Below are 26,106 nucleotides of genomic sequence, written 5' to 3'. Positions count from 1 at the left end.
TTTATTGTCATAATTTAGTATCTGAATCCAGATTTTTATTGGAATTTGTACGTTTTGTTAGTTTTTAACTGTTTTGTATGTGTCCATTGTTATAGTCATTAAGTTACGGTGTTTGTATATTAAATTTTATAAAGCTATATTCTTTTTTTTCCGGCAAAAAAGCTATATTCTAAGCCAGTTACAAAAAAAAAGAAGCTATATTCAATGTAGATGAATTATTATTTTTTAATCACCATAGAAATTGTCTCTAAATTATTTGTTCAATAGTGCTATTACGCATGTTCAAATTTAAATAGTAACACAAGAGATGAACAAGGGCACTAGCATAATACGCTTCTTAATTTAATCAAATGTCAATTGTGGTAAGCTCGTTGGGACACAAGCCACCACGTATGACGTGCTTTTCGTCGGAAGGTGTGTGGCAACGAACTTTTTCGCTCGCTCATCCAACTAATTGAATTATATCTCGACCTTTGTTTTCAATTAATTCAATTATTCTTTATGACCTTATAATCTAATACTAATCAATAGTTTCACTTTACAATGAGTCACATGTTTCGGTTTTTGAATACGTGCATATCTCTTATATTTACCGTAAAATGTGCTCAGCAAGCAAACGAAATTAATAACGTCCTTCTTAACTTTGGTAGAAACAACACTTACTGTCGATGATAAAATAAATTCGAGATTTTCTTGCTACTCCAAATGCATTCTGCGTTTAGATGCGTATAGTTAGCTGCCAACCTTTGTTGCTTATAAGAGTAATTGGTCAGCAACAAATGTTAAAAAGGTGAAATTGCGAGAAAGTAGGTTGATGGGACCAAACATTCAAATGGACTTTGTATGAGAAAACATATTTTAGCATTAAAAGCATTTCCAAAAGACAATATATAACTTCAAATATGAAGTTTTTTACTTTACTAAAAAAAATTTCAAAACTTCAAATATGAAGTTTCATATTTTTATTTACATTTTGGTCCCTACAATTACATATCACATTTATGATTCATAAATATTTTCTTGTTTCTTGTTTTAATCCTTATAAAAATTATATCCCATAAATATTTAAGTTTTGTTTAAAAAATTAAAGTTTACACACAAAATTAAATAAAACTTTAAAATAAGATTTAAAATATTTAAAACTAGATTTAGATAACAAAATATACAAAAGAAACTTAAAAAAAAAGCTTTTAAAAATTACATGAAGACATAACTATTACATAAATTTAAATATTACAACAATACTAATAGTCAGGTAAGTTTGATCTGGAACCTTCAAAATTTTCAAATATTGTTTAATTTTTTTTGTGTAACTGAAGATAATTGTTGTTGTTGTTGATGTCTTTTCGTACAATTCTTTCTTGTTCATATTGAATATATTCACGAGTATTAATATCGTCGATAAAATTTAGTTTTTAGCAATATTTTATGTTTCTCTTTTACTTTCTTGTTCTGATCTAATGTATTTACAAGTATTAATATAACCCGATTTCAACAATTTTTATCAATAATATACAAATTAAAAATGAGGAGAGCTATTTTTACTTCGAAATGCACTAGTAGATCATATATTATGCATTACGAAAATCACTTTATGGAACAAAATGATATTTTTCTTGAAGTTTAATATTAATTAAGTTATTTTGTTTAAAACTTTATATTTTAATATAATATTTATTAATTAATATTGTTGTAATATGTTAATATATGTGGTAGTTATTTACATAAGTTTTATGAATTCAAATTAGTTATGACAAATATAAGGACCATATCATAAAATAAAAATAGTTTTGAAATTGAGTTTGAAGTTTTACTTTTGGAGAATAATACCTTTAAATTTTAAATATAGAGTTTTGGAAACTTCAAAATAGAGTTTTTTTTTAGATGCTCTAAGCCTATAAGGACATCTCCATTGAGAGTTCAATGGGGGAGTTCACACGGTTTTCGAAAAAAAAAAATATTAAAATAAGTAAAAGTGGTGAACCTGTCTCTTGCAAGTTCACTGCAGTGAACCCGGGTCAACACTGTAGCGCGGGTCCCACGGTACGTGGCGGCCCGCGATTGGTCCGATTAATTCTTTTTTTTTTTCTTAAAAAAACAAAATTCAAACAGAAAAAAAAATAATAAAAAAATGCTTTGTGAACCCCTCCCATGGAGTTCACTGATGTACATGGCCTAAGGGGTTTAAAACGCCGAATGCAAAAAAAAATGAAGCTCTTTCATTTTCAACACGCATAGTGGTCAATAAACATTAATAATACATATAGCATTCACGAGATATCGTTGAATAGTTGAAGAAGTGGATTTATTTTCTGAGATGGCCTGGTTATGAGAGAACTACGGATACAGAAATACAAGGATACGAACAAACAATATGGGAGTTACTCCTACTCCTAAGAGCATCTCCAAAAGAAACTCTATAACTCTAAATATAGAGTTTTTTGCTCTCCAAAAAGGAACTTCAAAACTTCAAATTTGAAGTTTTGAAGAGTGAAACTCCAAATATAGAGTTTCACTTTTCAAAACTTCAAATTTGAAGTTTCATCTTTTTATTTGCATTTTGGTCCTTACAATTATACATCATATTTATAATTCTTAAATATTTTTTTGTTTATTGTTTTAATCCTTAAAACTTTTATATCTCATAAATATTTCAAATTTGTTTTATAAATTTAAGTTTTACACATGAAATTAAATAAAAAGATTTTGAAACAAGATTTATAATATTTTAAAACTAGAATTAAACAACAAGAATATTATAAAAAGACATGATAAAAACTTATTAAAAAGACACATGAAGACATAATTATTACTCAAATTTAAATATTATAACAACACTAATAGTCTGGTAAATTTGCTCTGGAACCTCCCAAATCTCCAAAATATTGTCTAAACAAATTTTGTGTAACCGAAGATGATTGTTGTTGTTGTTTTTGTCACATTTTTTCGTATGATTCTTTCTTGTTCAGATCGAATGTATTCACGAATATTAACATCATCGATAGAAGCTAAGTTTTTTAGCAATATTTTATTTTCCTATTTTACTTCTTTAAAAGCTAACTTTTTTGCTTCATTTTGCAGTCGTAATTAAATCATCTCATGACCTTTTTTCCTGCTTGTTGTACTTTCGTTTAAAAGATCAAGGATTTTTTCGTTTGATGATATCAAACTATCAACAGCCATATTATGAGGATATTCGATTTCAAATATTTATATATGTGTACTAGTTATTTATAGAAATTTTATGAATTTATATAAACTATGACAAATATAAGGACCATAGTGTAAAATATAAATAATTTTGAAGTTAGGTTTGAAGTTTTACTTTTGGAGAAAAACACATTAAAACTTCAAATATAGAGTTTTAGAAACTTCAAAATAGAGTTCCTTTTTGGAGATGCTCTAACTAGACGGCTAGCGCCTTAAATGAATTAAACTGGACATATATTTATTAATGATAGCAAAACTGGTCTTGGGATTTGAATGCACTTTAATGCGGGATCGGTAAGGGTTATTAATAATACTAGTACTTCTGAAAAAAGTATCTTGAAAACCTTAAATTCCGAGGTCATAAAGGAAGTTGAAGCAGCCTGAGATCGGATTCTCCACCACCAACTAACTTTTTATATGTATAAAAAAGTTTGTGTCGTTCAAACCGTTGCTTGATCGACTTTTAGCAAAACAATATTGGAATAATATACTATATCTATTATAAGCAAAGTTGTATCACCACCGTCGCCACCACTTGTATCACTTTACATCGACAGAAAACACACACACAACACAGAGTTACAGACTCATAGTTATCGAGAGCTGGGCTTAGGCTAAGACAAAAAAAGGCCAATACAGAGTAACGTAAGTCCCATATAACCCAGCCTAACCATATCAGAAGTTCTCGAGGGCCGGACTTAAACTAAAATGGTCCTTATGGTATCCGCATATAAAAACGTTTGGCAAATGCATTTTTTTTACACTCCAAAGATTTCTTGTTTCTCTCCTGTTGTTTTAAATACTACGATATAAAGTATGCACCGCCAATTTCAACTCAAGTTCTCGGCATGACATATATTAATATACTGTATTTTTTTTTTTGAACACAACATATTAATTTACTGTATACATATGAGTTTTACAAGGCATGGTAAAATAAATTTATTTAGTACATGTAACGGTGCGTCATGCACATGTAATGTGATCGTCTAATCCTTTCTCAATCCACCACTTAATGTGTTTACTAATCTAGGTACTTCTTTTCGGATTATAAATAATGGAGTCCTGTGTTTGGACCTTATGGGTGATAGGTTAGGTAGTCGGGAATCACTGAAAAATTAAGCCATCACTCATGTTAAGCAAATCTTCTACCAACCAACTCATATAATGTTTACATTTTTATTTTATATAATTACAAGATTAAGTACCTATATTGGGGTTAATTTATAAATTTCATCAGTCTTCAATTAATCGAACACATCGTTATGTGATGATTTGGTAACACTAATCACCCACATTTCTGTTCAATCAAATAAAATATCATACTTAACTAATTAAGACGCGACTCAAGTATATCTGATTCTACATTATATGACATTTTATAAAGAGATTTTGAGTTAATCACCTGTCATCCAAATTATGTATTATCAATCATATTGTTTTGAGACGCAGCGTAGCTTGTCACTATTAACCCAGAAAATATGAAAACATGAGCATGCACATAATCAACTATATTTTTCTTGTATATATATAGTTTGAGTTTCTTAGATTACTTAAAAATGACCAATAGTGAACGCGCGTATCAAAAAATAAATAATGCGTGGATGCGTTGTTTGCTTTTGAAACACAAACTTCCATTAAATTTAAAGTCAAGGACTACATAGCTATGAGGGAATTAAACATCCACATTAAAACAATTTATAAACTACAACAACCAATAAAAACAAGCATGATAAATCTTCATATGAAGTTGACAACAAATTCAACGCCAAGTTTGAATGCGTCGATAAAGCTTCCAGACAAAATTGGACAGCTGAGAGATAGTCACAAGTGACGTTGAGAGACAGTGTTCACCAACGAGAAAAACTGGAGTAATCTCGATTGCACTTTCAGACCCCGTACAGACTGCTCCACAAGATAACAAATCGATGAATAAACTGAAACTAAAATTCAAAAAAAAATCCGAGAAATTTTCTCCATTCATAAAAAGGAGACATGGTAGTGAAGTACTCTCCACAATAAATGAAGAAGTGAGAGTTGTGCGCCGACAACATGACCTTACTAGCTTTTGATGGCTCATATCTGGACGCCGGAATGAATTCCCACCTACATCGGACACCAGATTCACAAACAAATGGCTCAAAGCTGAACGCCGGAGTGGATTTCCACCTACATCGGACGCCAGGTTTATAAACAGATGGTTCAAAGATGGACGCCGGAGTGGATTTCCACCTACATCGGATACCAAACTTAACACTTGTTGTGAGAGAATCACAACAAGGTATGTTTGTAGTGGTTGATGGCATGGATCTTGGATATCGTTTTAGACCGAGCTTAAACGATCTGGAGGGCGGAGGAGGCGAGACATGGATGATGGAAATGATGGAGCATGGAATAGAGATGACGCTAGACCAGGCTCTAGTGAGCCTCAAACCATCAGACGAGACAACAAAAACTTCAAGAGTCCTCGGCTTGAGTATAGTTGAAACGAAGAGGTTGACGACATCACACGAAAGAGCCCACCAAAAGTGAGAGACCGAAAGAACCAGAAGGTTTTAGAATATTTTTGTATCTAATACATTCAAATAGGGTTTTAGGGAAAGGATGGAGCATGGAAGACGACGTTGTTTGCTTATCATTACAAATACATTCAATTTTAGAATTTTTTGTATCAAAAGATCTTTTTATTGTTACACATTCAGATAGTTAATGTATAGTTGGTTTCTGATGTGAAGGTACGGATAACTTGTTCAATTAGACCATTGTTAACACAAAAGTCAATAAAATATGGTTCTTGCTACAGACGATTTTGTTTGGCAGTCAATATCTTGTTTAATTGCGACCAAAGTGTGAACATTAAAGTTTCTCTTATCTTTGTTAGTGTCTCACCGAACTTTAAAGTTTCTCTTTAAGATATAGTACAATATCTTTGTTAGTGTCTCATCAAGACCATTGTTAGTGTCTCACCGAACTACAACATATTTACACAAGAAAAAGTTCATGTAAAATATAGGGGAAAGTTAAGATATAGTACAATATTTTTTTCTTTTTCTCATTGTGACAGTTCAACTTTCTTACATTTTTCAACTTAGTTTACTAAAGTTTCTCTTTCAGTGAAACTTAATTGATTCAAGTTTAAATAACGTTTCGTAAGTTGTTCACCAAACAATTGAAACCTATAATAGATCTTACTTAATTATATATAGATGTAATCTACTGCTGTAGCAAGACATTTACATTCAATCCAGTAATTTAAATTGATTTTTTTTCGTTCAAGATCCAACATATTTATTTTAAATTTAATGTCATGAAATAGTCATGACAGATAATTGGGTACTCTTAAAACTATGTATATTGTTCATGCAAGTATGAATATCGACTCAAATAAATATAAACCATAACCTCACTATTAAATTGAACTCTCTATGAGAGATGAAAACCAACTGTATGTTAAGTAAGCGATTGATCCAAGTAGCCTACGTAGAACGTAGAGAGGAGGGAGTGTCCGTCCCTGACATCTGCAACGTCCTCCCACTTTCTATTGATTTTACTGGTTAACCAACTCAAGGTGATTTAGTGTTGAAAGGTTCATTTTAGAATTGGGGAACACTTGGTGGGTTCAAATATGATCGGATCTGTATATTTTTTAATGACTAGTAACATTCAATTCTATACATCCTTCATAAATTTTCTGTTTTGAGATTTGATATATGCCACCTCAACTTCACACAAAAGCCATAAACTGGATGCATGACTGCAATTTTAGTTTTTTTTTGGTCAGCATAATTTTAGTTGATCATGCTTGAAAATTTGAGTCTATATAGAAGTTAAATCGGGGAAAGTCTACTATTAAAAAAAAATTTCTAATAAAAATTAAAGGTAATAGTTGTTTGGTTAAAATGGCAGCAGGTAGGGCTTTATAAAAAAATAAAATACAAAATTATAAAAATTCTTAAAGATTAGCTGTAGTCTATTGGACTTCCTTATATTAATTAAGGACCTGTGAGCTTGGCGCTCGGGAGAGTCGACGGCTGGCTTAGAATGGACCATCACAAGACATGAAGAAGTACTACAATTTGCGGTAATGGAGCAACATGTGTTCTCACTTCTCATGGGAGAAGGATTGGCACTTAGATCAGCGCTTCTGAAATGCAAGGATCTGGGAATCCGGAACTTGAAATATGAAGCTGATTTATCGCTGCTTATTAATAGCAACAAGAATAGAAACACTCTACTTGTATGGAGTCGTGGCGGATATTCGCTGCATTGCGAACTATTTTGAATTTATCTCGTTTGATTGAATTTCTAGGAAAGAAAACAGAGCAGCTGATATGCTTGCAAAACAAGTACTACTTGCATCAAGTGAGGGCTTTGCTCTTGCTTAAAATCTTTTTATTTTAATGACAGTTGTGTTTCAAAAAAAAATTAAGGACCTGTGAAAAGATTTATCTTGTGAGCTTATACTAGGTTTTTTTTTGCTTTGTTGTTTATACGTAAATGAGGTTGTAGAAAATTACTATACTCATTCACAGTTTCTTAAAACCCTAGCCAGTCAAATTCTAATTTATGCTTCTATTCTTTTAGAGACTAATGATTTATTCAAATTTATTTATCTAGTACATTTCCTAACATGACATGGCGGCCTAAAGGTAGTAGCATACTTGCGTCTCGTTTGGTAGATCAATTATCTCAAAAGCATAGAGAAAAACAATTATGAGTTAAGTTCTTTATATGAATTATCCGCTTTTTTTTTCTCTTTTTCTGTGGAAACGTTTTCAAAAGTTGGTAGCCATCGACAGAAAAATCGTTATGGCCCTTTCTGATTTGACTTAGAAAAGACTTAATGACCCATACTGAGTTAGTCAAAGTTCAAAGTTTACTATAAGCTAATATTAAGTTATTAACTAATATAAGTTGCGCAAGTTTGTACTATACAAGCTTAGTCAATTCTTTTTACAGAACGATAATAATCACAAAGATATATCAGAGGCATTTTAAGATGTTTTAGATTGACTAGGAATTGTGAGACTCAATATTGAAGTTTCAAAAATATTTATAATTCAATGTGAGATAATATTTATAACATAATTACTATTTATTTTGACATATAAATGGGAAGTATATAATTAGAAAAGAAGGAATATTCAACCACAAATATTGATAGTAATTAATTTAAACAAATCTGATTTGACCATTGTCATTGTTTTTTGATTATAACATGTTTTTAAAAGTCAGGATCACACACCAATTTTTTTGTATAAATATTGGTAAGAAAAATCTCAAACGTGTGTATGTGAGAGAGAGTAGAGAGAATGGGCAAAGGAAGAGCGCCATGTTGTGACAAAACCAAAGTGAAGAGAGGACAATGGAGCTACGACGAAGACCTGAAACTCATCTCTTTCATTAACAAGTATGGTCATGAAAATTGGAGATCTCTCCCAGAACAAGCTGGTACGTAATGTTTCTGATCTTAAAGCCTTGGTCTTCCTTAAGCTTTTTGTCATCTTCTTGTTCTGATTCTTTGTGTCTATATTATATATGCATGCAATGAAAGGATTGTTGAGGTGTGGCAAGAGTTGTCGTCTTCGATGGATTAACTACCTCAGGCCTGATGTGAAACGTGGCAATTTTAGCGTAGAGGAAGAAGAAACCATCATTAAACTTCACCAGAGCATTGGAAGCAAGTATGTGCTATCTTGTTATTGTCTTGTGTGGCTCAAAGTTTTTGGATGGTGACTATCTTTTCTGCATTTTCGTTTCAGGTGGTCGAAGATTGCTTCTAAACTGCCAGGACGAACAGACAACGAGATAAAGAATGTGTGGCATACCCATCTCAAGAAAAGATTGAGCTCGAACACCAACCTTAATGCCGATCGTGATGAAGCGGCAACAAAAGGTTCTTTGAATAGAGAAGAGACATCTCAAGAGTCATCCCCTAATGCGTCTATGTCTTCTGGTGGCTCCAAGATCTCTAGCAAAGAAGACGGTGTACAGATAGGTCAAACGTTTCAGTATTTAGAAGGCCATAGCGAAGTTACGAAGACGTTACAAGAGGTAGACAAACCAGAGCTGCTGGAGATATCTTTTGGTGTAGATCCTGAAATATGGAGTTTCATTAATGGTTTAGATTCATTCCAACAACCTGAGAACAGTTTGGCTCCAAGGGCTCATCAAGACTCCCAAGAAGATGAAGTTGAGAAATGGTTCAAGCACCTGGAAACCGAACTCGGGTTAGAAGAAAACGATAGCCAACAACAACGGAGCATAGTGATGCTAACAAAGAATCATCGTCATCATCACCTTGGAGAGTTACGAGCTCTTGATAAACCATTGACGAAGCCATAAACAAACTCAAATTATACTGATTATACTCAGTGAAAGCTAAATTCTTGGAACTTTTAGTAAAATAACAAGATCAGGTAAGCGCATGTGCCATGTAGTATCAATAGAGAAGAAACGTAGATATTACACACAGAGCGTTAAAATTTTCTTTGCAAAAGATTGCTTGTGAAACCAAGTAAGCCTATCAGCTAGCAACCATCCATAAATATAAGGTGAGAAAGATTAATTGCTGAACAAAACTTATGAACCTTTAAATTCACTTTTCCTTCTAGGATCAATCAAAGTGTCATGTAAACAACTAATTAAAGAATATTAAATTTATTTAAAAATAACTAAAAAAAAAGAATAATGCTAATTTTAACAACGCTGATGCCGCCAGCTAAACCGTAAACCCGAAATCTTAAATTTTCAACCCTAAACCGTAAATCTTAAACCCAAACCCTATACCCTAAACCTAAACCTTATATCCTAAACCCAAATCCTAGACCCTTAACCCAAACTGTATACTTTTTTTTTTTTGAAACACATATTTAATTGAAATGAGAAGGTTAGTTGGAAGCATTAACAGCATCCACAACAACCACAACAACCACATGTTCAGATACACTTAAGGCGTTCTTAGCTAGCCCATCGGCTAAACTATTCTTTGCTCTAGGAATCCATACAAAGGAGACATAATCGAAGATGTCAGAGAAGGAGAGAACATCTGCTACAATGCTATGCAGCTCCGGGTCCGAGGATTTGAGTTGAGACTCTTAATCAGCGGAGCCGAATCAGATTCAAAACGCAATGCCTTCAACTCAAGCCTTCGGCAGGTAGCCACCGCCTCTCTAAGCGCCAAGCCTTCCGCCATGAGGGGGGAGGAGACGAACTCCATCACCTTTTGAAAAGATTGCGTTTGTGGTTGTGCAAGCAGGGCCCAACCCATGCCTGCCGTATTTGAGTCAGAGTTCCAAGCCGCATCTGATTTCACCACCGTAGCTCCATGGGTAGGTGGAAGTTCGTGAAACTTTCTTCCATTGCTTAGTTGCTTTTCTGGTTTACTATTGGCACTCCACTCCCGAGCTAGCACGATTGCAGAGGAAAGAGTATCTTCCGGCGAGGCCAGTAAGCCTTCGAACACATATCTATTACGGGCTTTCCAGAGAGCCCACGCGATCCAGGGGAAGAGTCCTCCCGCAACAATCCCAGAAGGTGGTAAGCATTTTTTATTGCAGACTGAGGGCCAGACCAAGTGTAAATCTAGCATTCCTTTAACATCCATCTCAGTAATAAAGGGGGCGAGAAGCCAGACCTTTTGAGCAAACTGACACTATAATAGGAGATGAGTGATAGATTATATGCCTCCACAGCGTTTACAAGTCGGATCAACGTTTATATGTCGCTGGACCAGTCTTTCCCCAACCGGTAAGGCCCGTTCAGCAGTTTCCACGAAGAAAGCTTCACTTTTGGAGCAATGTCCAAGTTCCAAACGTTTCTTCTCCAGTTGAAATACAACGGTAAGGTCTCTTCACCATTGTCTTCTTGCACAACTATATAGTATCCAGATTTAGCTGAGTACTCTCCAGATTTCGAGCCTAACCAACAAATCTTGTCCGACGCTCCCGAGAGGCTTGGTTTCAAACAGAGGACCTGTTCTTCATAGTCAGGGATCAGTAGTTGGATTTTGCTTCTGTCCCACCGCCTTTCTCCTGGTACCATGAGATCGGACACAAGCAAGGCAGAAGCTGATTCCGGAGAGGGTCCCATAGGTCTTTCTTGCGCGTCAAGGCTGAGCCAGGGATCTTGCCAGAGGTTGATAGAAAACCCATCTCCAACCGCCCATCCAATATTTTCCAACAAGAGATCACACCCCACCAAAATGCCTCTCCAGCCGTGAGAGATAACAGTAGTTTCTAAAGCAAGAAGAAAGTTGTTGTCTGCGAAATACTTCCCCTTCAACATTTTTCCTAGTAAGGAATCAGGGTTACACAGCAGTCTCCACACAATTTTTGCTAATAGAGAGTCATTTAACTTCATGAAATCCCGCATACCAAGCCCACCAACTGCCTTCGGGGTTGCTATTTTATCCCATGCAACCCAAGCCATCTTGCGAGTACTTTCGTTGTTGTCCCACCAAAACCGCGTGACCACCGACTGGATACGCTGGCACAAAGAATTTGGGAGTTTGAAGCATGTCTTAGAATAGGAAGAGATAGGAGAGAGCACGCTCTGGAGCATAACCAACTTGCCGGCAGTTGAGAGGAATTTTGTTGACCAACTCTTTACCTTTTGCTTGATCCAATCAATTATAGAGGCAAAAAGGTCTCTCTTCATCCTTCCAAAATGTTTCACCCAAAACATCAAAATTGAAAAATTTAGTTTCGAGTCGATTATAGTTATCCGTATTATAGCAGAATCAAAACATAAGCTCAATCTGACAAAAAAAAAATCTTAAGTTTGGGACAACAAAGTGATTACACATAAACTAATGAAACTCAACACATTAAAAAAAAACACGAGAAGATTCAAGGATGAGACTGATAAACACATGCAACAGCCTCCTTATCAAGTCACCCCCAATATTTTTGTTCTCTCGGCAACTAGAAACATTCTCAAGACACTAAGTAAACAAAAGAGGCTAATTAATTATTCCCAGACACACCAAAACAGCCTTTGAATCACTTACAAAGAGTTCCATCACTCTCACATGTGTAAACGATAAGATAGTATGGTAAATTACAGCTTTCGACAAAAAAAATATACTTCGGCAAAAAGAAGAAGAAGAAAAGAATGTAGCTTTCACGCAAACACAACTATATATAATTTGTCTTTCATAAAAAGAATGTTATTAAGAACGTTTTTGCAAAGAAAACACACATATCTATTTTATCAGAGCAGCTGACGATTAGATTTAGTGAGGCTGAAAGAATGACAGCACAATTATTTATATACCCGTACAAACCTAGTCTAAGTCGCCGACCTTTATTTAGGCCTTATCACGACAAAGAAAAAAACAACTAAAACCGGTTCAATATTTTTTTTTTTTGATCAAACTAATTGCATTAATATAAAAGTAGCTTACACTCCAACAATGGAGTTTGTTACAGACGCTGCGAGAACTGATTTCGCCAAGGAATCAGCTTCGATATTGAAGTTCCGCGAGATAAAAGTAAAAGAGACTGAATCAAAGAGAGGGATAAAATGATAGATATCAAACATGATCCCGAACAGTTCAGGTTGGGACTCTCCCTTGTTCAACAAGTTGATCAAGGAAAGTGAGTCGGAGAGAACCGCTAGGGATCGGACGTTTGAGTAAACTGCAGTCACTACTGCGAGACGGACAGCTAAGGCTTCTGCCAAAAGTGCTGATGAAACGTGAGAGTGAAACTCTGAAATGTTGAGCATTATTCGGGGGACATCACCTGAACACACACCGCCTAATCCACAACCTCTGGAGGTGGCGTCCCATGCTGCATCAACTTTGCAAACCAGTACGCCAGGAGGAAAGGTAGGAGGGGGAGTAGGTGATCTTCGAAAGGCCTGTAAGTCTCCGGCCTGTATGTGAGATGGTGCAGGTAAGGTTTGTTGCGCAGCTTCCCATTCCTTGGCATCCAAGATACTTTTAAGAGCTATTTCTGGGGCCGAGAACACTCTGTTTTCAAATACCAGCTTGTTCCTTGCTTTCCACAAATTCCACACAACCCAAGGCCAGAGTGGTGAGACTAGACCTGTCGGAGGTAGCGGCCTGTAATTTGTTCCCGTTTTCAGGAGCTCTGAGAGAGAAGAGAGTGAGGCTGGTGGGTGCATAGATAGAGGGAGTAGACTCCAGACTTCCTCCGCCACTGGGCAATTGAGAAAAACGTGAGTATCCGATTCCGGAGCTCCACACTTCTTACACGTAAAGGCTGTGATTCCCCTTCTCTCTAGGTTCTCACTAACCGGAATTGCCTTTCTTATAACTTTCCAGAGAAAATCCTTAATCTTAGGTGAAGTACGAACATTCCACAAGTGTTTTAACCAGTCAATCGGTTGTGGTGCTTCTTGGTCCATACCTTTGTCTAAAATGCCAATTCCATATCCTGTTTTTGTTGAATATCTTCCTGATTTCTCTGGTAGCCAACGTAAAGTATCATAGGAGGGAACTGAACTTGTTTTTATTGTCAAAATATCTCCCTCATACTGAGGTAAAAACTCCCTGATCTTCTCAATATTCCACTGATTCGATATTGGGCATAGCAGATCACTGACCTTCAAGCCAATGCCTTCTATCGATGGAGGTCCTACCGGTTGCAAGGGAGTTTTGAAGGAGAGCCAAGGATCACCCCATACTCGAACTGATTCACCGTTACCTATAGCCCAGCTTAATCCTTTTCGTAGTAAGTCCCTACCAGCGAGGATGCTTCGCCATCCATGTGAAGCAGTCAAAGGAACAGAGCATTCTAGGAAAGTGGAATTCTTCGTATATTTGCCCAATAAAATCCGAGACAACAGTGATTGTGGCTCCGTTAGAATCTTCCATCCTATTTTCGCCAAGAGGGCATCATTAAACGTTTCAACGTCCCGGAAGCCAAGTTCTCCTGCGTATTTAGGCATTGCCATAGATGTCCAGGCGACCCAACACATCTTTTTCCTCTCCGGATTCGCATCCCACCAGAAACGAGTGAGAATAGATTGAATTTGCTTACAGAGTGACATGGGGAGCTTGAAACATGACATAGCATAGCAGGGCATGGCTGAGAGAACAGACTTTAACATGATTTGTTTTCCGGCTCCAGATAAGAACCTTGACGTCCAACTATGCGATTTTTGTCGGAGTCTATCTACAATGGACGCAAAGATGTCTTTCTTTCTTCGACTGAAGTTCTCCGGTAGGCCTAGGTATTTTCCAATGCCACCTTCAGCCGAGATTTCCATCGTGTCTTTAACCCGTGAGCGTACAAGCTCTGGTGTCTTAGCCGAAAATGTTATAGCTGATTTCTGAGGGTTTATTCTTTGTCCAGATACAGCTTCGTAGGTGGAGAGTATCTTCATTAGAGCAGCAATACATCTCGGACTTGATTTGCAGAAAAACATCGTGTCATCGGCAAACAACAGATGGTTGATGGCAGGGCTACCTCTTGCGACCTTAATCCCCGGTAGAGTCCCATTCTCTTGGCCTTTATTGCAAAGCGCCGATAGGATTTCAGTACAGAGAATAAAAATGTGTGGAGACAACGGGTCGCCTTGTCTAAGCCCCCTAGACGGCTTCACCAACCCTTGTGGAACTCCATTTATCAGAAAGGAGTAGGAGACAGACTCAATGCAGCACATGATCCAATTTACCCATATCGGATCAAACCCCAGTACGTAGGCGCAGAACCTCCCTTACGAAGCTCCATTCTATCCGATCATAAGCTTTGCTCATGTCTGTCTTGACAGCCATTGAGCAAAACTTTGTTGCATCTGATGTACGAAGAAAGTGGAGTGTCTCGTGCGAAACCGGTTCAATATAATTCCGATATTTGGTACGACTTTCCGGTTATTTTGTTTTGCTTCAAATCATTCTGGGAACCGCCGACGAAACAAAAGTGGATATCGCAATGTTTGAAAAAGGTGGAAGAAACGTTACCAGACTGAGTGGAAGTTTCTCGCTCGAATTAACTTGTTTCCACCAAGATGGTTTCTCTCAGATCACTAGAGAAGCCACGGAGGAGAAAGGTGTGGATGCGCTTTGAGTCAACGGATTGGTTCGTCTTTGTGTTCGACACACAAACACTTTGACAAACTTGCACACAGAGTTTGGCCGAATCAACCACGCACTCTACCTGTGAGAAACGAAGCTTCTTCGATTACCGGGAAGGGATATATCTTTTTGCGGATGATGTGTGATCTTGGTATAAGGGCCAAGTGGCTTTGTGATTGCTCAGTTTTAGTAACAGGTTGTGGTCCGTCTGGTTCTATGTTCAAGACAAGGGATTCAACTTCACGGCTTGTGGCTGGTTTGCTGTCTGAGTAGTGCTATTTTGCATCTCTACGGAGTTTATGGTTTGGTTTCGTGTTCACTGAAAGTCTTTGAGAAGATGGATCGAGAAGCAACTAAACCCTTGAAAGACTGGACAGCCTTTCTGCAAACAGTTTAGCTGAGCTTGATGTCAGGAGCGCCGAGGGGTTGCCCCTTCGCAGTTAACTGGGGTTGATCTCCAACAATCCTCTATAGCCTTGTTCTTCTTACGAACGCTGGCCATCAGCGTCAGTAACTGAAAAGCACATCTTCACTATCTTCACTGAAAAGTTTGACATCAATGATTGGTTCCCTCAAGACATCCTCTCTGAAATATTTGCAAAGGCACTCTCTGAGGACATTCCTCCAGGCGTCAATGCATATCAGCATGATGGTGCTGGTGTTAGTTTGAATGTAGAGAACCATGATCCTAAAAACTGGTCTTATTTTCGGAAACTGGCCGAGGAAGAGTTCAGTGTAAGAGATGTTCCCCCAGGCTTTCCATCTGACATGGAAGATAGCGGAGTGGATACCAAGCGGCATCACGACCAGAGATGGTATTACAGCAGAGAATAGTGTGGATCCTCAGCTGAATGAAGGTCAAGATTGTGATTATGTTGCTGGCACTGACGAGGATGCACAGATGAAGGTCACAGAGAGTGAGGAGTTTGGTGCTATGGTTGAGAATCTAAGGACTCTGGATTTTGAACATGAGGTATATAGCAGATTTGATTACAAGATTCCATAACGAGCATGTACTAATGAGGATGAATACTTGTAGGATGATGAAAATACAGAAACAAGGAATGCTCAGCTTCCTCCACTTGGTTCGCCTTTGGCAGATTATGATGCAAGTGGGTTGCAGGTATGATGGATTTTAAAATCTCATACCTGGTAGAACCTTTATTTGATTGCATTTGACTTGAGAACAGGTTATGTGCCAGTGTTTTTTTTTTTAAAAATTTCGGACATGTTAGAAGAATCATACATCAAATTAATGATCTAGTTCTAACCTTGGTCTGATTCTTTTGTTCTTAATTGTTTCTAGATCATTTATGAATGATGTTCTCGAGGAGCTAAAGGCACTTGGTTCTGGCACGTTCGGTACACTGTATCATGGCAAATGGAGAGGATCAGATGTTGCCATTAAGAGGATAAAGAAGAGTTGATTTGCTGGTCGATCTTCGGAACAAGAGAGATTAGTGAGTGTTTCTGCATTTCTCCATTGCATATTTTTCCGTGAGCATACTGCATATGTTATACTTCGTGGGATGTGTTTATCAATATATTTTTCTTTTTTTTCTTCCTATTTCATAGACTGAAATTCTGTCAAAGCTTCATCATCCAAATGTGGTTCCATTTTATGGTGTTGTAAAAGATGGACCTGGTGGAACATTAGTTACTGTAACAGAGTTCATGGTTGATGGCTCTCTGAGACATGTTTTAATCTGGAAAGATAGGTACAAATCTCTCTTATAACGTTTTTCTGGTGGCCGGTTAAGAGATTATTTGCTTTTCCTTGTGTTATGTTTTCAGACACCTGAAATATTTGCACGCCAAAAACATTGTTCACTTCGATTTTGAAATGTGATAACTTACTTGTAAACCTTAAAGATCCCTCTCGCCCGGTCTGCAAGGTAAAAGCTTCAATGGTATGATGCTTTTTTGAACAACATCAGATTGTGTGCCTTATATTCTGTTCTTACTCTAGGTTGGTGATTTCGGTTTGTCGAAAACTAAAAGAAATACATTAGTATCTGGTGGTGTACGTGGAACCCTTCCATCGATGGCACCAGAGCTTCTAAATGGTAGCAGCAGCAAAGTTTCAGAGAAGGTAAAAAATATAATGTTTCATAGTGAGTAAAAAGAATGGAAACGAAACCACTCGAGTTATTACTCGTTTACACATGCAGGTGGATGTCTTCTCTTTTGGTATAGCCTTGTGGGAGATTCTGACTGGAGAGAGACAGGGAGAGAGGAACCATATGCTAATATGCACTATGGTGCAATAATAGGTGCGTATTTACCGATTACCATTAGGTCGGTTTGATAAGATTAATGTTTTGGTTTAGTTTGAGTTATGCTTTGACTGATTTTCAATGAAACTGAGGTTCTAATCAGGTTATGTTCTTCTTCTGGACTCGGTTGTTGTGTTTCCAACTTTCCAATGGGGAATTATCTGTATATTTTGCCTGATCGTTTCTTTTTGGTCTGGGACACGACCATGTCTAAATTACTCTACGGTCAAGTGCAGGTGGGATAGTGAAGCTATACCAAGTTACTGTGAGTCTGACTGGAGAATACTAATGTGGAAGAGTGTTAGGCGCCTAATCCAACGACACGGCCATCCTTCACTGAGATAGCTGGTCGGTTACATGTGATGACAACTGCTGCAACTTCGAACCAGTCCAAACCGCCATATCACAATAAAGCTTCAAAGTAAAACATAGTCTTTTAATCTTTACTCTTTTTCAATGTTTTGGGTCAGGAGGGAGATATTTGTTGACCATTTTCTTCTTTCCCTTTTTCTTTTACCAAAACCATAAACATGTTTAAGTAATAAAATTGGTTTGAGGCGTTTAGTCAAAATTGTTTTATCTGACGTTGGTATATAAGAACTACTATTTTAACCCTCGCTGAGCGGGAGGGTATTTTATTTTACTTCTAATATACAATTAACATGTTAAGTTATTTACAAATGTGTTTAAAATGGTTATAAATTATGAAGTTGGATTATATTAAACATATGGTTATATAATTTTCGATATTTGATTTTGTAGAATTTTCACTAATTTCCCAGAGCCGAGATCAAATAAATAGAACCGGCAATCCTAACCCAAAATCACCTCTCAAATTCTAATATTTTACTTATTTTAAAATAATGACATTATTTAAATTAATATTTAAAAAATTAGCTAAAAATTAACTAAAATCATAGTGAACAAAGCAAAATTAATTCCCAAATAATATAACAAATAAATAGGTATAAGAAAAAAACATTTGAGGTAAATTATGGAATAAAGAAGTAGTACGGGGGATAAAACCGAAAATATTATTTAACGAAGAAGATGAAGAAAAATATATTTATTTATTAATAGGTGGGAATGCTCTTCTAGGGGTCGAAAATAAAACATTGTGTTCTACTAACATGAAGGGCTCGTCCACAAAGAAGACCCTAAGGTTTTTTTTTGCTGTTTTTCTTTGTTTAGTTATTGTGAGTGATATTAAATTTTCAGATTGAATTTATGAATTAAGAGGGCAAATATAAGCCCTGATGGATATCAAAAAGTAGAGCAAAGTAAACAAACAGAGAGCAATAGATTAGTTAAATACCAAAAGAACAACTCAGTCTAAATTGATGGCATTAAAATACATGAGAAGACATAGCTGAAAGGACACATTAGTAGTACAACAAAAGGTGCCTCCTGAACAAAAAAACCTAGGGATGAAATGACTTCTCAGTGGTCGTGGTCAGCAATGACTTGGTCAGGAGAGCTGTGAACAGACTTGGCAGGTGAGTTGTGGTCAGGTAAGTTGTGGTCATGTGACTTGTGGCTAGAAGACTTGGTTAGGAGACTTGTGAACAGGTGAGCGGTGGTCAGTCGAGCCGTTATCAAGATATTTGTGGTCAGGAGATTTTCAGCTGGCGATATGAGAATCTATCAGTTTCAAAAAGTCTTTCAGGAAGACGATGTTCTCTGCAAATTTTTAAACAAGATGCAAAGAGTTGAGGTTTAGATCGAGAAGATAAAGTAGACTTAAGTAGTTGATTTTGAAATCAGAATCTAACCTTCCATATCGGTGGTTGTCTGTGAAACAAATCGGCGGAGAAGAACATGCGGCGGAAGAGAACACATAAAGTTGTCTGGAACAAAAATGGAGACACATAGACAAAGATTCAGGAACAATTTCTCTGGCCTTCCAAGTCGGAGTGTCTAGCCGCCCAAATTTGTAGATCTAGAAGATATTGAAAAGGAGAAAGGTATTAGGGTTTGGTCTCGTTCGTGAGACTTGACTCTATTTAGGGATTTCGAAAAAAAGAGATAAGGTTATCCTCCTATATATTAAATGAATTTCGCTTATGTGTCGATCACTGATGAAGTTCCAAAAAATTGTTATAATTTGATTGGTCAATGATTTTTAATTTTTATTTATTTTAATTAGATCTAAAATTAATGGTAAGTTTATAATCAATTAATATCACTTACCAAATAATCTATAGAATATTGCAGATAATAACTTATGGTAACTAAATGTTGAAATTATGGAAAGATCAGTAATGTTTGATCAATTATATTATTTATAAACTATATAATATAATGAACAAATATTTTATATAAAATAACAAAAATATTTTTTTTGTCATCAGTTTTAAATTTTACATAATGAATTATATTCGTATATAATTTTATAATAACTATTAAAATCTTATAAAGCCTACAAATGCTTTATAAATTATTAATAATGTTTTTTGAAAAACTCAAAAATATTTATCATATTTTGTGAAATCAACTTATCATAAGTTTAAGATTCTTTATAAAAGCATATATATAATTTATAAAAATAAAATTATATGTTAAAACGAGAAGTCACTTAAGTTATTTTTGCTTACATTTATATCACATGTAAGTTTTAAGATTTTTTTTTAATTTGATAGTTTGATTGATCGAACATTATAATAATGAAGTGATAGATAAGATAATTCTATGATTATTTTAAAATTGATAAGATGATGCTATGATTATACAATGTTTTAAAATAGATATTATTTTCTTTGATCATGAATTTGTTAATCATTTGATCAAAATCATTTAAAATAAATATTTTAGCTACTTAAATTATATTATTGAATTATCACTATATCTCATGATTCTAAAAATATAACATTAAAATTTTAGATTTTCAAAATATTTTGACTTTAAAATTTTCTTATATTTATAGTTATTATTCAAAATTTATTGAATTATATGTACAATATTTATTGTATACAATACTTATTTCCGCGAATTCACGGGCAACCACCTGGTTTGTTTTATAATAAAATATTTTATTTGATTTAAAAAGGAACGTCTGTTGTGGCTAATTAGAAAATTTAAGAAATACACAATTCTATTAGTTAGAGGTTAGGTTGGTAAATTCACTAAAAGAAAATGTCTTCTAGGTTTAAAATGTCTTTTGTGTAATAAGGAACTTAGAATGTGTCTCCTATAGTCATTTTCTCTTCAAAATTAGCATAAATCATTCACTCTAAAATCCCGAATTTTTCTCATACAAAACCAATTGATTTCACGATCTCTAAAACCGGTCTGACTCCTTCTATTATAAAACTCACCATGAACTTCATCTTTCCTACCTTCTCTTGTGTAACTTTTTCTTCTATTCATGGATTCTAGGTAATTGCAGTTGTAGAGGTTTAGACACGTCTCCTTTTTTTCCATCTCAATTCAATCTTCTATACATACTTTCACCCTAAATGTATGTGATCCTTTTTTGCAGGAAACATATCAAAACTTATACTTAAGTTTCCGTTCTATAAGAATCTAAGGAGAAAAGGTTGAACTTTTTCAGATATTCAACTTATAATGTTCAGGTGAGTTATAAAATTAAGTTTAAATTGTAATGTTGGTTGATCATATTTTCATCGCTCGGTTATATTTCCTTGGATACTAGCACTATACGCATGGATCTCAAACCATGTTCTAACAAGTAAAATTCATTTTGAATAGGAAAATACTTTCCACTGCTTGACAATTGATCCTTAATGCTTTGTCTACATCAGCCTTATGAAAAATAAAGCTTTAATTATGTTTGATTTTTAATATAAAACCAGGTTATCCCTTATATATTAAATGAGAATCATTGTAATAAATGCGTTCAAACTAAACTAGATACATGTCACGTGTATAAACATTGTAATAAATGCGTTTACACTAAAATGGACACATGTCACATGTAGAGAGTTTTTCAACCAAACTCTACATAAATATGTTCACACTATATATTTTACGTTTTTTAATATAAAACTCAAATGCATGATTCTTCTTTACATTATTTTTACTGTTTAGGAATAGAGCTCGACAAATTATTAATAAATTTTTATTCTATTCGCTATCCTCTTTAATTCGAATAAAAAATCCGGATATCTATTACTCTACGAAGCAAATCAAATACTAAAATGCAATATCCGTAAAAAAAAAAATCAAATCACAAATATCAATATTTATAGGAACGAATATCCAATTTGATTTGTTATACGCATATATATACACATATATTTAAAGAATTATATATAAGTTATATATATTATAGTTTATGTAAATTTTACAATATTTTTGTTTTTAAATAGTTTCATTTTAAGAATTTTTTTTTTCATGTATTATTTTGAAAAAAATGTCATTAATATTAATTAATAGTATCTTTGTATATTTATCAACCATCTTTATATACTTTTACATACACATACACGTGCACATTGACATGAGCACCTTATAACTAAGTATTTATTACAACTGAAATATTTAATTTTTTTGTAAGTTAAAATATTTTTTTCTTAATGCTTCTTTCACTATCGACCAAATTGTAGTATAATATAAAACCATTGGTTCGACATCACGACTATCTAAGATTCATAACATGAAAACAAACAAATAATTGTAACTTTTGATTATCACAGGAAAAAAAAACAAAAACATCAAACATTTCAACTGAACAAACCAAATAAATATTGATTTAAAATAATAGTTATATTTTAGGATATTAAAAATCAAACAACAACCTAAAACCAAACCGATATCCAGATTAAACATATTAATATCTTATTATTAAAAAATAGCGAAACTAATGATCGCATTCTGCGCAAGACGCGGGTTATTACCTAGTAACCTGATATATATGAAGTCATTATTAAATCCATTCCGGAAGTGTATTTAATTTTTGTATATCAAAACAATATGCGATTAAAAACACACTTATAGGATAAATATGTTCGTATTTATTAGGGTGTTCTGTTCCAACTTTAAATCTGAAAAGTACATAGTTGTATTGTATGTCTTATATTTAGGTGTGGTTTGTCATATTAGGAGGATTCCATCAGGAAGATTTGAGGAGCAATAGAGGAACAAGATACGTAAGTATGTATATCTCTTTACAATTTTTAATACCATTTTGGATCTTGCTATATGTTTTGGTTTTTGCCTAATCATCCTGAGTCATTATTAACTACAATGTGTTGATGTTCATGTTGTGGTTGAGATAGTTTTTGTGTCTGTTCTGCAACTATATGTGTTCCTATGGTTCATCTTCACTAAAGCTGGATAGATAATATACCGTGAGAAAGGTAATGTTTCAAAGTCCATAAACGTTGAAAAGAGGGATATCTATTAGGGAGAATTTTTGTCATACTTAGAACATTGCTAACATATTTTCAGGAACTATGATAGCAGTTGAGCTCTTAAAGAATCATGTCCTTCTTCTAACATGGAGCTGCAAACAACCTTTGAAGGGAGTCCATAATTTCCTAGATCAGATTTCTTCAGTCACTGTAAGTGTCAATTAAGAATATGCTTTGATGTGTCAGCTAAGAACAGATTTCTTTCACAAAGCCATTTTGATTCGAGTTTTTAATCGATGTTTGATGTCTCAGTTAGATTTAAATTATAGCAGCATACTTAGGTAGTAAAGATCACATATTCTCAAACTAATGTGTAAAGTAGTTTAAATTACGTGTTACATGCTGATTTTTTTTCCGTCTTATTGTTTTTCTGACCTTTGATTTGTAAAATTGTTTACAGGGAGATTTTTAATGAAGCACTAGATTGAATTACTGGAAACAAGAAGGAAAATATATAAATTTCTCATAAACATGTTTGGAATTAGAGAAAATACAAGAAAATCCGGAGAGGAAGAAAAAAAGGTAGTTAAGAAAGCTTCAAATTAATATTTGCCTTGAACAAAGTAATTTATATCAGTATTGAACTTAAACCGATCTAAAGTAAATAAGTAATATTTATTTTTATTTTGTTTTTTAACAGTTTATATATATAACTAAGATTTTTTTTTTCGCAAGAAAAATTATTTCCGTGCGTAGCATGGGGCCTACACTAGTTAGCTTATAAAGAATAGAGCAAAAGTTTTGGCTTCGGCGCGCAAAGAAACAAAGCTATCGCGAACGTCTCTGCAACAAGCAACAATGGAGAATGGAGATCAGGTGCGATTTCTTCATAAATCTAGGGTTTCGAATTCTTGGTGTTGATTGGATTCTGATTAATCTTGTTTATTGCAGAATAACCAACTCAGGCCAAAGAAGCCAAAGGACTTTACGTGGTTGATTGACGTTAGGGGTGGGCATTTCGGTTTAGTTTCGGGTTCGGTTTGGTTTGGATAATTTGGGTTTTATAAAACTCAAATCAATTAAAACCAAAGTAGCTTTGGTTTGGGTTTGGTTTGGGTTTAATTCGATTCGGTTCAGTTCGGTTTGGTTTAGATTTAGTTCGGTTTACATTATTATGGTCTAGTTTGGTTCGGTGTAGTTCGGGTTGGTTATAAAATATGAAGCATCATTTTTATACTTTTTTAAAAAATAATCAACTCATAAACAATAGAGTGAGAATATAAAAACGTATGCTACATGATTTTATATATAATAGTATTATTTGAATTATATTTATAATTATTTTTTAAAGATATGAAATTTATGAAAAAATGAAAAACGAAACTTTAACTAAAATTTACAATATGTTAATACATATATATATATATATATATATATATTGGATTATCGGTTTGGTTCGGTTTGGTTCGGTTTAAACCCAAACTAAACCAAACCGTTCGGATTGAGTAAAACATGAACCAATTGGGTTACATAAAGAGCACGGTTTGGTTTGGTTCGGTTTAACTTCGGTTTGGTTGGGTCGGTTCGGTTCGGTTTGGGTTTTTTGCCCACCCCTAATTGACGTCGCCGAAGCTGCGTGGGAGTATTTAACCAGGGAAAGGCAGACGCCTACGCCGCCGCAGCAGAGAAATCCGCCGCCGCAGACAACTCCGCCGCCGCAGACAACTCCGCCGCCGCAGCCAACTCCGCCGCCGCAGACAACTCCGCCGCCGCAGCCAACTCCGCCGCCGAAAACTTCGCCGATTTGTCTTTTCGATGGAACAGGGAAAGAGCGCTTGAAGATTCCACCGCACTTCCCAAGTACGTGGGAGATGATGCGAGACGGTTACGTTCCTTACGGAAAGAAGAAGCTCCGTGGATTCTGAAGATCAAGAAGAAAAAACGTTTTTTTCTTTTTTTGCATTTGTGTGATGAATCTCTGTTAATTGTTCACATCTCTTTTAATCAAAAAGTACATACAATAGGATGAGAGCTTGGTGAGGCAAGTGATGTTTGCTTTACTAAATATCACAAACAAGAGGCAAGTGATGTTTAAACAGTATCAGTGAAATGGATATTGTCCACTAAAAGAGTTGTCTTGCCGTTGAAATATAGTAAAGCAAGTGATGTTTAAAGCCTGGTGAAGAGGGATCAGTAGGATCAATATGAAAGCACACTGAACCAATTCCTTGCAGAAACCTTGAAGGGAGAGCCTCTTCCACTACAAGGTAACGTTTCCAATATGGTAGTGTTGATTATATTTGTGAGTAGCCTTTTTTTGTCTCACCATTATATGCTCTGACCACAAACTCTTCACTTCTCTGGCTGCGCATGGATATTTAACTAGTTCAAAGAGAAGTATAGGTTTTTGTCATTGAAACTGTAAAGATATTCCACATTATATTCCTGATCCTCTGCAATAAAGTTTGACCATAAGATATTTTTTTTCCAACTAGAAATGATAATGTACCGAGCCAACCACTCTGCTGTCTTTGCAAACACTTGTAACATCCTTAAGCCAGTTTCCTTGTCTTTTTGTTGTACCGCATAATGAGCGGCTTGCGGTCACTTACCATTTCCTGCAGAGGAAGAGAGAAATGCAAAAACTCTGAGTTCAGAAAGGGAATAATCGATCTCAAGAGCAGCTATAAAACAAGAAGGCTCAAAAGTACTAGCTTTTCAAGGAACTGCCCGCTTTGAAAACATGTTCTGCGTCATGATTTAAAACACTCAGGGATAGGTGACAGTGAAGCATACCGGATCCAGTATTGAATCAAAATGTCTTCGGACAGTAATATCAGCAACAGCCTGCAGTAACAACTAACAAGGAATGCTTGAAGGGAAGCCAAATGAAAACTATACAAGTTTTCATCCAAACATTCTGCCCTTTAGCCTCTACCAACATTTAACCATTTCACCTCTCACCACAGGATCCATCCACATTGCATCTAAATCATCTGGTTCAACACAATCATTCCAGTACATGAAACTGTTGGCCATTCTTTCATTGATATACGACCTTTCCATTGCCATCTGTCAGAAATTATAAAACTCAATCCTAAAATCTCTGTAGAGAAGCAAGCGCAAACATAAGTTTATTAGAGCATGAGCATTGGTGAACCCCTCTTTGGGGTTCACAAGTTTATTTTAATATCTTTTTGTGGGTCCATGAATAGTTATGAACCTGTAATTGTTTTTTTCTGCATTGGTGAACCTGAAGTAT

The 26,106-nt window shown here is 35.1% G+C and overlaps 1 protein-coding gene and 2 long non-coding RNA genes across 3 annotated transcripts; all 3 read left to right on the top strand.

Moving 5' to 3' along the window:
* The first annotated feature begins 4,934 nt into the window (after positions 1 to 4,934).
* Positions 4,935 to 9,602, top strand: LOC106351363 (transcription factor MYB58). Its single transcript, XM_048782375.1, is given in 3 exon segments — positions 4,935 to 8,665; positions 8,667 to 8,894; positions 8,973 to 9,602. Coding segments are annotated over 3 exon segments (954 nt in total). The 5' UTR covers positions 4,935 to 8,522; the 3' UTR covers positions 9,556 to 9,602.
* Positions 9,603 to 15,128: 5,526 nt separating this feature from the next.
* Positions 15,129 to 18,170, top strand: LOC106349855. Its single transcript, XR_007340251.1, has 7 exons — positions 15,129 to 16,229; positions 16,296 to 16,379; positions 16,563 to 16,716; positions 16,832 to 17,151; positions 17,226 to 17,348; positions 17,428 to 17,529; positions 17,769 to 18,170. It is a non-coding gene; the product is annotated as an uncharacterized LOC106349855 (long non-coding RNA).
* A 4,148-nt stretch (positions 18,171 to 22,318) lies between these two features.
* On the top strand, positions 22,319 to 25,028 carry LOC125610226. The gene is made up of 2 exons (XR_007340250.1): positions 22,319 to 23,720; positions 23,796 to 25,028. It is a non-coding gene; the product is annotated as an uncharacterized LOC125610226 (long non-coding RNA).
* The last annotated feature ends 1,078 nt before the right edge of the window (positions 25,029 to 26,106 follow it).

Source organism: Brassica napus, chromosome A6 (genome assembly GCF_020379485.1).
Source record: "Brassica napus cultivar Da-Ae chromosome A6, Da-Ae, whole genome shotgun sequence".
NCBI lineage: Eukaryota > Viridiplantae > Streptophyta > Magnoliopsida > Brassicales > Brassicaceae > Brassica > Brassica napus.
This window is presented reverse-complemented; position numbering and strand designations above follow the sequence as displayed.